Source organism: Pimephales promelas, chromosome 11 (assembly GCF_988280905.1).
Source record: "Pimephales promelas chromosome 11, fPimPro1.hap1.1, whole genome shotgun sequence".
Classification (NCBI taxonomy): domain Eukaryota; kingdom Metazoa; phylum Chordata; class Actinopteri; order Cypriniformes; family Leuciscidae; genus Pimephales; species Pimephales promelas.
The window spans coordinates 14,098,836-14,111,680 of NC_142779.1; the positions used below are offsets into that span (position 1 = coordinate 14,098,836).

The 12,845-nt window shown below is 41.7% G+C and overlaps 1 protein-coding gene across 1 annotated transcript in view; it reads left to right on the top strand.

The window, feature by feature from the left end:
- Nucleotides 1-612: 612 nt before the first annotated feature.
- Nucleotides 613-12,845, top strand: part of bcl11aa (BCL11 transcription factor A a) — a 51,155-nt gene continuing 38,922 nt past the window's right edge. The window contains exons 1-2 of the mRNA XM_039671783.2: nt 613-1,135; nt 4,464-4,799. Coding sequence (XP_039527717.2) covers nt 1,081-1,135; nt 4,464-4,799 — 391 coding nt within the window. The 5' untranslated portion in view covers nt 613-1,080. The remainder of the gene's footprint in view (nt 1,136-4,463; nt 4,800-12,845) is intronic.

The window sequence follows — 12,845 nt, forward strand, 5'->3', positions numbered from 1 at the left end:
TCTCTATAATCTGAACACATCTGAAAGTTATTACCCCGTCCCCTTTCTTTCTAGTGGGCTGCTCCCACAATCTATTCGTCAGTGTGTGTTGTTATATTTTTACAATTACACTCTTGTAGTATTTAAGTCCCACCTACATCGCTCGCAAAGCGCGCGAGCTAGTATCCTATCCCGCTCAACGTGATGTCCCTTAAGTTTCTCTATCTGGGCTTCTGTTCTGGAGGAATGTGGTAGCGCACGCGGCGGTTGAACCCACACGCCCCGACTCGGAACCTGTCTGTCCTGTTCATGCAACCCGATCGTGTCTCGCCGAGAAGCAGCTTGCGCGCTGCTACCTCTGACTGTTTGACCAGGAGTTGAGTGACTGTGTTTGAAGCACCATCAGTGTCCACTACGAAACCTTATATGCGAGGTCCCTCTCCCCTCTCTTTGTATATATAGCATGTCCGGCCCCCTTGAATCTCCTGTCCATTGGCTTTTCGTGCTCTGTTTTCCTGCGTCCACCCCCAGACGCGCGCGCACACACACACGCACACACACACACGCACACACACACGCGCGCGCGCGCACCGCAGCGCACATTGCTTTCATTAAGCATATCTCCCCCCTCTCTCTCTTTCAGTGTGTGCGTGTCTCTCGCTCTCTCTCTCTCGCCTCTTGTCCGGCCCCCTGATCTTTCTGTCCATTGGCTTCTTCGGGTCTATTTTTCATGTCCAGCCCCTAATGAGTGTCCATTGGTTTTGTTATTTCCACTCCCTCCTCCCACTCCACGGCTTTGCCCTGCCCATGTTCTGTATGTCTATGTCCATCCATCTCCTGACGTTCAAGTTCGCAGGGACGTCACGTCCGCACTTGAACTTGCAGCTCAGGGGGGCTTTTGCCATTTTTTCATCTCTCTCTCTCTCTCTTTTCAAAAAAGCCATGACGGCTATCCCACAATCCATCTTCCCTGCGCCATCTTTGTATTATTTCTAATTTATTTTGGATGTCAAAGGCATTGATGAAGATATTTTCTCTGGAGTCTCCCTTCTAACCCGGCTCTCCCGATGTGAACCGAGCTGAAAGCCACCACCAACCACCATGTCTCGCCGCAAGCAAGGCAAACCCCAGCACTTAAGCAAACGGGATTTTTCGCGTAAGTAAAGACAAATATATGTTGTTCCCGTTCCGTTTACCTGTTTTTGGCTCCGTTCTGTAGTGTTGAGTTGCTGGAGAGGAGCGTAATTCTCAGTGAAGCACACTGGACACTGGACAGCGCAGATCAAGTGGACTTTAGAGAAGAGAGCGCTCCCATCTCTGAAATGCCTTTACGCGCACCTTCGTCCGCCGAAATGCCAGAAAAGTTTGCTTTCCATCGCTATACTTGGAGAAGTTCATGCCGACTCTGTGTTTAGACGCATGAGTCTTGGCTCTCGTGCCCCAGTCGCTTTGACCACTTAAGAGCAAGCGCTCACATATGCCGGACTGTGGTGGGTATATGCACGCTGGCTTTCGCTCGCCTATTTGCGCTCACATCTCGTGGAATGTCCCGTAACGCTGTCTGTCTGTGAATCTGGGCAGGATTTCCCCCCTCACGCACTATTTTTGGAAGATTTTCAAAGAGTGGAAGTGAATTTTGATTGGGAAAAATCTCGTGTCCGACTGTTTACAAGCGCCGCGTGCGCGTAGCTACTACCCACTGCCAGCAAATAGAGCACGCATAGTCGCCTGTGTGAGACTAACATTGCACAGAAACCCGTCTGCATATAAAATCTGCTCGAATTTGAAACTTAAGCTTTTCTTACGTTTGAAGCAAAACGCGATTCTGATCTACTCGTTTGGGCTTTCGCTTAAAAGCAGTAGGAGACGATTTTACGCTACGCTCTTTGCCGTTTTGAGTGCATTTGCAAGGATAAATTCTATTTCACGTAGGCCTGATTTTGTCTTAAATGTCGGTGGCAAAGGTAAGACGAAACCTAAATGTAATATAGGCTATAACTATTTAGATAGCTACACATGTATATCGAGAAACCCAGTCAGTTTAGCTCTTTTTGTATGCACACATTGTAGCCTACTGCTAGGCTACTATTCTTAGAATTATCTTTATAATTATCTAATTTACTCTAAACATGTCTAGAAGTTCTGTGGCAAGTTGCATTTTTGTAAACAAAGTGTGCTTTGCATTTTATAGACCTGAAATGCTGTCAGGAAGACGACGAAACGAAAACGTTTTAGCTCCAGTCTTTTAGATATTTACCTCAAATGTAAAGCTGCAACAGCATCAGTCCGCGTTTTATTAGATAAACATGTTTGACACAAATCCCGAGTTGTTGTAACATTGTAAAGTATCGTGTAACATTATTGGGTTTCCACACACAGGCTGTGGGATCTGAGCGCGGGTTACTCGTGTGCTCGCTGCTGCTGTACATGGCAGAAACCCACCGCTAGGGGGCAGACGACGATCATAAACTAGACTCGAACCCGATCACTTTCACCGCTATCTTTATCTATTTTTGACCATATGTTAGCAAGCGCGAAACGTATTGTATATGAACTGGTAACTGTTTTTTTTTTAACCCAGTCCTGACCTGGCATGACATGTATAATTTTTATACCTTGTATTTTTGGACCCTAGTAAATCAAGCAAACTAACAAATGAGGATTAGGCAGTTAACCAAATGTCAGTCATGATAAACTTTGCTGTCTAATTCATAATTAAACATAAGGCAGTTATTTTTAAAGCGAATGAGACACTAACGAACGTGCTGTTATTACAAATGTTTTTTTTTAAATTATTTTATTCAAAACCAGCTTTAAATGTCCACGTTCACACACACAGAGATGCCTCTATCTCTGAAATTTGAAAATATTATCATTGCTTTTTGGCATTTAAGCTTCTTTTGATTTCAGACACTTGAAATATCTTAATATAATCTCGGGCTTAAATACAGTTTGAATGTAATATCGTTGCCAGCGCTGAGTGTAGTGGAATTTAAAACAGTTGGGGAAACTCAATCTGAAACACTTTTCCTCAGTTTCCACACTTTCAGAGCCAACTTATTATTATTATCATTTTTAAAAAAATCTCCAGATTGTCGAATATTAACCTACTTTGTAACATATTTACAGAATCGTTGTTTATTTAGCCTGTACAAGACCAATCGTATAGTTTCGTTTATATAATTAAAAAGTATGCATATGCGGATATCTTTATATTGCAGCTGCGATAGTAAAATAAGTATATAATTGTTATAGCTAAATTAAGTGTTGAATAAAGGCTGTTATTTCATTGTGGCGTATTTTAACTGAAAGATATATTTTGTAACTTTATAATCCTTGCTCGGTAGGCTATTATTAAATAATGTCTGATGTGTTGCATTTATCGATTATCACACATACGAATTCATTACGAATCAATATCACTATCACTAAGATTCACTCTGTATGAGAATTAAAATAGTTTGAGTTCACTTTTGATTGCCTAGGCTTTCTTTTATTTATTTGTATGATGAGCATTTCAACTTAAAAAAAAAAAATGTCGAAAAGCATTACTCCATAGAGAAGGGAGAATTATCACACTTCGTCTTTGTTATTTCATGTGCAAATGCGTGGGATATTTTCCTGATAAGCACGTCTAGGATGTTCTCCACATCTGCCCCTCATTGCTGCCCCAGACTGGGCTGAAGTAAATTTATCCGACCTACACATGATCCCAACACCTTTTTATCAAAATCTGTACCAATCATCACCCACTAAAATTAAAATCTATTTTTTGATTCTCTGTGGTTTTAGGTTCATTAAAGCATGAAATTGGCAGCTTATAAAGAAGGTCAAGATTCTTAACCGTTAGCAAGCTAGTCTAACCTCTGCGTAAAAGCTTTCACTAAACAATCATTATAAAATACCTGAATGTGTGTGTGTGTGAACCTTATAGCTAACTTTGTCGTGAGGGGAAAAAGCGTGAAGCATGTATTGCTGCAGCTGTGCCTGTGTTGGGTTTGCTGGATATACACGTGCTGTCCATGCAGTCATTTCACGATCCAGATGTGTGTATCGCTGAGTGAAACAAAGATTCAGTCTGAGATAGTTTTAGACACAATGTTAACGAACAAAACGATGTTACTTTAACCTAAATCTAATCAATTAAGTGTTAATAAAATGTCATGTTTTTTTTTTGTCAATGTTTTTGTACATGTTCTTTGAAGTTCAACTGGCAATGACTAATTGATTTTTTTTTGCATGTTTATTATTATTATTATATTATTTATAACTTGTGTGAGGTAATTACATTTAATGGATCTGAAATTGAAAACTAAATTAAGATGGTGGGAGTTTGATGTGGAGCATAAAATGTTTTTTTTTCTTTTTATGCTGATATATATGTGCTCCCTCATCTTGCCTGCGTTCATAACAGCACCCAGTCTCTAATATTCTCTCTGCTTTTCGTTCCCTCTGTGTCGCATATGGATTCTTCCTGTGTGCAGCCGAGCCCCTGTCAGCCGTGGTCTCGGAGGAGAGGCAGGAACAGCGCGGGCTGGTACAGGTATCTCCAGAGGGAGACCAGGACCTGCTCACCTGTGGCCAGTGTCAGATGAACTTCCCTTTGGGAGACATCCTTATTTTCATTGAGCACAAAAGGAAGCAGTGCAATGGCACTTTGTGCATGGACAAAGCAGTGGATAAGCCCCCCTCACCCTCGCATGGTGAGCTGAGGAGAGCGTCCAACCCCGTGGAGGTGGGCGTCCAGGTCACGCCGGAGGATGACGACTGCTTATCGACGTCTTCTCGAGGAATCTGTCCCAAACAGGAAAACATTACAGGTAATCTCATCCCATGTGATTTTTTTTGTGTGTGTGTGTGTGTGTCATTTGTGGTGGAGCTGAGTTGTTACGTGGGCTACATATCGTAGACACATGTCCTTCCTCCGTGGGGCGTCTCGTTCCCAGCTCTGGAGACGTATCAGAATGCTGAATATTTAAAAGCTGTGGGGCAGGAAGGGGAAGGGGGGTATATTCAATCAAACCTCAGAGTGAGAAGCTATTAAGAGCAAAAGAGGAACCGGCATTACTTCATACACAGCTAAAAAAAAAAAAAAAACAACTTTTAAAATCTGCTTTATTATCTCAAGATAATGAATCAAGCATCAGTTGGACTTGGATAATTAAGCTCAGATTCTAACCGTAGATCACACATTACCACAACCGTCTGTATGCTTCGGTTTAGCACATTTGCACTTTTTAAATCCCTTTTCTCTGGTGACTTGTCATTCCTCCCGTCGAGGCCCATAGTTGCAGACTTTGACTTAAAAGTTGCAGTTTTTTTACTGGCCGCCAAAGTAGAGTGCAAAGGGTGTGTTCTTAATGGCACGACGGGCCGCTCATCCCTACTGGGAGAAAAGAGGGATTGAGAGAGGGAGAATTTGGCACTGGAGGGGCGGTTCGAGGAGTCCTTGCTGTGACAGGAGAGGCCATCCCCCTCGGTGTGTGTCCACAGACTCATGGGAAATGCCTCTCTGTGCTGCACAGCCCCTCTCATGTGGTCTCGACAGATGTATCTTGATTTCGTTGTGGGTTCTTGCACGGCCACATCTTATCCGTATAAATGCACGCCTGCACATTTTCACTTTCTGTCAAAAAAGGAAAGGAAATGGAAGGCCGTTTGGTTATTTTGGTTTGTCAGGGAACAATAATACAACGCTAATTATTTGTTTGAGTTTCATGGATGTGCATTTTAATTAGAGGTTGACTTGCACTATATAAAACAGAAAATACAGTCGTAAAAAAAACAAGCTCCTAATTTACTCTGTAAACAACTTTATAAAAAGAAAAGAAAACGCTGGAATCTTATAGCAGCATAAGTCTAATCTTCCTTAAGCTGAGCGTTAAGTGAAATTAAGTTGTCGGCGTGTCGGCTATTATGTGTCCATGAGTGTCTTGGTCTGGTGGGGAGATTTAGAGTGGCTGTTTTTTAAATGCAGAAAATGTGAGAGTGAGACTTTCCAGTCTGTTTTTCTGCCCTGGCTTTGCGTTTGGCCATTCTCTGGTCTGCCTCAAAGATCAGGTTCCAGGAAGCGTCTGGGTCCGGTTAGCCCCATCAACAGTCATTTGGACTTGACCCTTTGCTCTGGGCTAATCATCGGCGGCTCAGTTCAAGTATCAAGTTGTTTTCCAACAGTTCCCTCTTGCACATTTTCAGATAGAGAAAATGAATTTGTATGCATATTCAATAATCTGCTGTGGAACACAGTGCTGTGCTATAGTACGTTTAAATTTGATCAGATATGGAGGCTGAACTGGGTCATTTGTGTCTGCTTGCCCTCTTTGTTTTAAGCGTGTTGATGCAGTTTCAGCACAAATTATACAACCTTTATGCGAGCCGGCTATCGCACACGTCTCTTGTTTCTGTCAGCCGCTAAACTGGGTTATTAAACTCATTTACATCATAATGTATCAGGGTTCAGCTGATAGCGTTGGGTCACTGGTATTATGTGTGCTTGTTATTATTATTTTTTTAAAACAATTTTGTGAGAAGGACCATAACAGCTTCTCAGCATGTTACCGCATATGCTGCCATGGCAGGTCAGACAGGGAAGAGATATTAATTAGCCATATTATAGACGATTTCAGACATAACACATTCAAGGTTAGTTATGACTGCAGCTTACCATGAATATGTAAACTATTCTTTGCGATAGTGTGTGTGTGTGTATCTGTACCTGGGTTAGATTTGGGCTAGAACATCATAAAACTGAAGGTGACAGTTTAACACTTTTAAAGAAAAACATTTATATTTTGTGATTTATGCATGGATTTTTGTGCCATATATTCGATCTATTATTTATTTTGTTGTTAATTTCAGTTTATTATTAATGTTTAGTTTTCTGCATTTTATGTCTTGTATTTGATCTATTTTAAGAGGGATCATTATGGTGTAGTTCAGATGACCAAATAAGGAAATTGTTATGTGTGATGTAACAACTCCATTTCCATGTAGAGCAGCTCAGAGTGAGGAAAAGCAGTACCTGCCACAGAGGAATGGACTTGCTGTGTGAGCATAGAAAGTGGCAATACACACATGTGTGTGGCTGTCTATTAAACAGCACAATGTATTCTGGTGAGAGGGCCTTAGAGAAGAATGAGACCCTCTCCTCTCCCGTGCTGTGATTTGACACAGACATAATGTATATATATTTAATTTTGAATCTCTAAATGAAATGTTCGGAGTCCCTGAAAATGCCGCAAAATTAGACAGGTTGTCACAAAAGTGTCTAGTTGAATTAATGCTGCTCCCAGAGCTTTGAATACGCTCCCTTGATATAATCTGCATCGTGTCCTTTGCTTCACAATGTAAGACGCCTGATGAAATGTAAAAATTATGCAGAGTAACATCCTATGATCTTCTGTTTCGCTGCGCGTTGTCCAAAAACATGTCGATGGAACAGATTGAATTCGCTTTGGCTCACGATATGTGGGCCATTTGGAGCTCTGAACTTTTTTTTTTTTATCAAGCGATTTTCAAGACTCTGTCTTTCGCTATGGCAGCCCTTCAGAAATTATGACCGCTCTCCAATAAATCGGCAGATTAAATCGGACTAACACTGCCGCCATGCAGAACGGACCTCAATACAGATAATTGTTTTTTAAATGGCCTTTGCTGGGTGGGTTTTTAATGCCTCTAACTCTCCTGCTCGCTCGCTCACCCATTTTGTCACTCTTTCCCTCTCTGCTATGCATATGGCTGTAACAGTCAATGTAAATCAGGGGCATCCAATTAATATTGAATCAATTACACTGTGTGCGATTGTCTGGCATGTGAGCTGCCTGCAATTTTCTGTGCCAAAATGTGACCCAAATGAGTGGCTTAACAAAGACCCCAGCAATTTAAGCTTTTTTTCTCCTTATTGTTTTTTTTTTCCTTCCTCCTTTTTTTAAAAAAAAAAAATCACATATTATCTGGAGCTTGACGATCTGTCATGATCATAATTATCATCAAAGCACCCTTCTGGAGTTCAGCTGCGAGTGTGCTGACACTGATCGTTTTTTAAGAGGACTTGTGAGGAGCAGCGCTAGCTGACGTTCAGCCATCAACGAGAGCCGAGGCTACTGCTACACAGTTGCTTTTATTTTCGAAACCGCCCCGTGTGTGACAGACGTAATAGACGGCACATGTGGAAATATGCTTGTATACAGAGGCAGCTCAGTGTCACAAGATCATTTTATTTGTGCAGGTGTGTGTGTGTGTGCGCTGTCACGGCTTAATATTGTGGCAACACCCAAACCTTGCATGTCCTTTTTTTTATATCAGGAAAATGAATTATAAGGAAGCGACAAAGAGACATGTCTTACCCGAACGGCGATGGTGCCTTGAAAGAGACTCTTTATGAATATGTATTCGAATTTGAGTGGGGGGGTGGGGGGCTGGTCTAATTTTCCAAACCTTTATTTCCTTTCACCGACAGGATTTCTTCACACACAAGACCCGTCTTCCCTTTCAAAGAAAACCGTGCTGTTGTATGCCCATGTGTGTTTGTATCCAGTCCCTGCATACATACCATCTCATGTCTGATCTTAGAAAAATAGCATTACTGAATATGTGAGTGAGTGTGTGTGTGTGTGAGAGGTGTGCTGCTTTTCCAGAGGGATGAGGTGTAATAATAGCACAGAACGATGTTTAATTCTCTTGGAGCGGTTTTGCTGCATGTGGAGATGTCTCGCAGCATCCCTCGCAGAAACATTGTGATATTCTGCATCCTCGGGCTTGATTTGCATGATACAGTCGGCTTGGTGCTGTGGGGGTGGACGGCTTCCTTTCATTCGCCATTCTCATCTAATGGGCTACAGCACACATTTTTTTGTTGGGTTGGGAATTTTGTATTGCCTGGAAAAAAAAAAAAGAGAAACGAGAATGTTTTATTATCAGTGCAATACCATTGTTTTTATATTCGCTTGAAATTGAGAGATATTCAATGAAAAAAGTATATTTGAAGTCTTAAAACCCTACCGTTTTACCTGTTTTTTTTTTGCGCCAAAGCTGGCGTGCAAGGAAACAAAGGTATTTAGCAGCCAGACGGGCACTGCCTGGCACGGTGCCACCCGCTCCGTCTCAGTTCTCCCACCCCCGCACCCCTTCATACGCTCTTAGCACCCAATGACGCTCTCACCCCCCCCCCCCCCCGACCATCCCTCCCTCCTGCAGACAATGGCATCGCCTCCTCCATCACAAGAGGAGAAATACCCAGCTCTCTCCTTTCTGTCTGTCCTCATCTCCATAATGCCACCTGATCACGCCGTCTTTCCTGGACTACCTCGAGCGATCGCTTTGTCTTTCTTCCGGATGTTAGATGAAAAATAAAAGAGATTGTCTGCTCGATGTAAAACGCTGTTATTGTAAAACGCAGGTACGTGCAGGTCTAGAAGGTGTAGGGTCTGATTTTAGGTTCGTGAGAAGTGTGATTATAGCTCTACGGAGAGATTTTGTGATAATTTAGCTGATATTCAAGCTCCCCTCTGGTCTGATCTCCTCGTTTTATTTGTGCCAACATGAATGCATGTTTTGTATGTGGGTGGACGCGCACAGACCCACTGGGTCCTGTCGTATTGCAGCTCTCAAATTGTGTCAGATGTTTTAGAGGAACGGGTCCATAAAAATGTTTATGTACAAAGCGTATTTATAAATCTCTGCGGATTACAGACAGCTTCTATAAACACAGATAGGAATGGTGCCGAATTACTAGGCCGCGCGCGCGTGTGGCTGCAGGAGGCCTGTGAGTTTGTTTGTGGTTTTCTGCAGCCGTGCATGCGAGGTGTGTGTGAGTTGGCACCAGTACTGCAGGACATCCCTCAGTGGCCAATGCCAAAGAGGAATTGGCACAGAGCAGGGCTAGAGGCATCGGGTGGGCTTCAGGAGGGGTGTCCTCCACTACTCTGTTTACCTTTTACACACACACACACACACACACACGCTGTCAGACACATGCGATGGCCTCGTCACTGCTCCAGAGCTAGGCTAGTTGATTTTTTACTTTCTTTTTGCTCTATCTCTCCCGGTATCACCGGGCGGACACAACTCCACCATGAGGTCACCTTGACCAGCTTTGCCCCCGCGCCAGCCGGGTCGCTCAATACGATCAATTCATCTGGGCTCTAATGGTTACAGATGGCAGGACTTGAGTCTCTACAGACACCTTGAGCGCTCTGTGTTTTTTTTCTTTCTTCTCCCTTCCTGTCTGTTTTGTCGCTCCTTCTATCATTCTGTCTCTCCTAATCTCTTAAGGGAGGTCCGCTTTCCACCTGTAGGGAAGAAAAATCACAAATGAGATCGCTCCAGCATCTCAAAAGTTGCTCGAAACGACAATGGGATTAAATTTAGATTTTTTTTTTCCTGAATTCTTGTGCTTATCAGTTTTTTTTCTATTCATAAAAAAAGGAATCTCATAGAAGAGATTTCAGATTGTGCTTAGACTTGCCAATAAATCAAAGTTCTTATCAAATTCTTCAAGAACTGAATGATCTTAGCTTTATTTCATTTTAATTTATCCACATTTTCTTGTTTGTCTTTTAAAAGTTCTCATGTGTTTATTTTAGATTTTTCCTAAATAATTTTAGAAACACTTCTGAGAAGTGATGAACTTTGTCTCATATTTTCCTTCTAAAATCATTTTATCCTCCTTCTTACAGTTGTTAGTTGAAACTGAGCTATAAAAGAGCATGCAATTTTTTTTTTTTTTGCTGTTATCCTATGTTTCAAACCGTGCTCAGATTTCCGATGGAACTCAATAATTTCTTATTAAATTCTCCCATAACTGAATTATCTGAGCTGTCATTTGTATTTGATTTTTAATTTATCCTAGCAATCTCTGAGCAATGAAATCTTCCTCAGGGAAGTGCCCTCAGATTTCTCACCCAGGTGAAGACGGGATGTTATGCCCACTTTCTGATCCGGTTATGTAAAAAAAAAACAAGAGAGTCTTAAGCAGGACAGGCCGTCTCTTGCAGGCTGGTGGATCGCCGTCAAATCCTTTTCACTCAGACTTTTACTTGAAGCCACTCCACACCCCTTACCCATGTGAGGCCCTCTAGAACGTGCGTGCCACGACTGGAGCTGCTGTCCGTATCTCCCTCTCCGTGTTTGTGTGTGATTTGGGTGGTTGCCTGCTCTGCTCATGTTGGTATTGGGTGCCTGCCTAGTTTTAGTGGGTTGTAGTGTTTGTGTATGTGTGTGCGCACGTATTTGCGTGTGTGTTTGTGGTTTAAACTCTGCAGCGGTGAAGGCATGCAGAAGCGTTGCGCGATGAGGGTTCAGATCTTTCATAGATTAATAACTTTTTTTTGTTTTGTTTCAAATGTAAAATTAATCAGAGGATATAACAGGAACATGAAAAGCCAAGCACATCCAAAAATGCATGACCAAAAAAGTACACAATGTGATCTGTCTTCATTGGACTGATGAGCTGATATGCTCGAAACCTTTTCTTTTTTTTTGTTACTTTGTTTAGCATTTTTTAACAGCAGGCTGATTGATTGTTCATTTGATTCTTCTTATTGTGTTTGATATTGACTTCTGCTTATTCACATAGTGTGATAAGCTCACTCTAGCTGTGTGTGTGTGTGTTTGTGTGTATGTGTATACTGTATATGAATGCTCAGAAATGTTCAGTTCTGTCAGTTCCAGTGGTGACTATGCTGTGCTGGAGATCCGTGTGGGTCACAACCTCTCACCCAGAGCAGGACGGCCTGTCATACTCTTTTCCCCTCCTGCTTGCCAATAAGTTAATTGCTTTATTTTTAGATTTGAGTGGGATGAAGCCACCCAGATCCCAGCTGCAGCCCACACAGACTCAATCTACCTGTGACCACAGAAGCTCTAATATTTGATCCATGTACTGTTAGACACAGATATCAACCTTTCATTTCATTGACAAAGACAAGGATTTGTCTTTCCATGAGCGTTCATCTGAAAACCTTATTCTGTTAGTGTAGTTAAGGGTAATGAAGTTTATTTCTCAGCGATATGTCTCGTTTTGTGTCGTTTTTTTTTACAGTGCAAAAGATGTAAATATTATTTACATAGTAAATTGTGCACAATATTTTATGTAAATTTGTCTTTTTGATAAAATCAATGTATTTGTATTTATTTTGCAATTTGATTGAATTTAATCGCTTTCATTGTAAGTATAATATCAGCACTGTAATTTGCATAATGAATGGAAAATTAATATGGTACTATTTTCACAAATTATTGTATCGGCACTAAAGCTACTTTTATTACCGCTGTTACCGCTCTACCTCATCAGATATTTGCTATACGACAAATATTGAACCGCTTTTCAAATGACCATTTACTCAGTAAACCTACAATTGCCAGAAAAGCACTTCGCCTTTATGAATTAACCAATGTGAACAAGAGAGGACGGAGACGAATAAAGATTTCGAAGAGTCGAGTAAAGCTGAGAGACAGCTTTAAGCAGCCATTATTGTGTTGATTGGTCTCCGAGCTCACACCTAGACCCTCACTAGCCTCCATCAGGCCCACGGGGCTCACATATTCGCTTACACACACACACGCTGGGCAGCTTTTCCTGTTAACAAACTTGAGGAAAATGGTGCAACATCTACTCGTAAAAACATGTGCTGGCGACACACACACACACACATCGCTACTTCCTGACTGAATCTTACTGATAATTTGCTCAGGCTCATTTGAATTTTAAGCACTTCTTTAATCTTCAAAGCCTAAATTGCTTTATGAATATGCATGGTGTGGGCAGACTTTAGTTCATTACCTAGTTGTAAATTCTAATGACCATTAGGTCTTCTCAGTAATTGCCAATTGTTTTGCATTTTTGATTGGCCTATTACCATACGCAT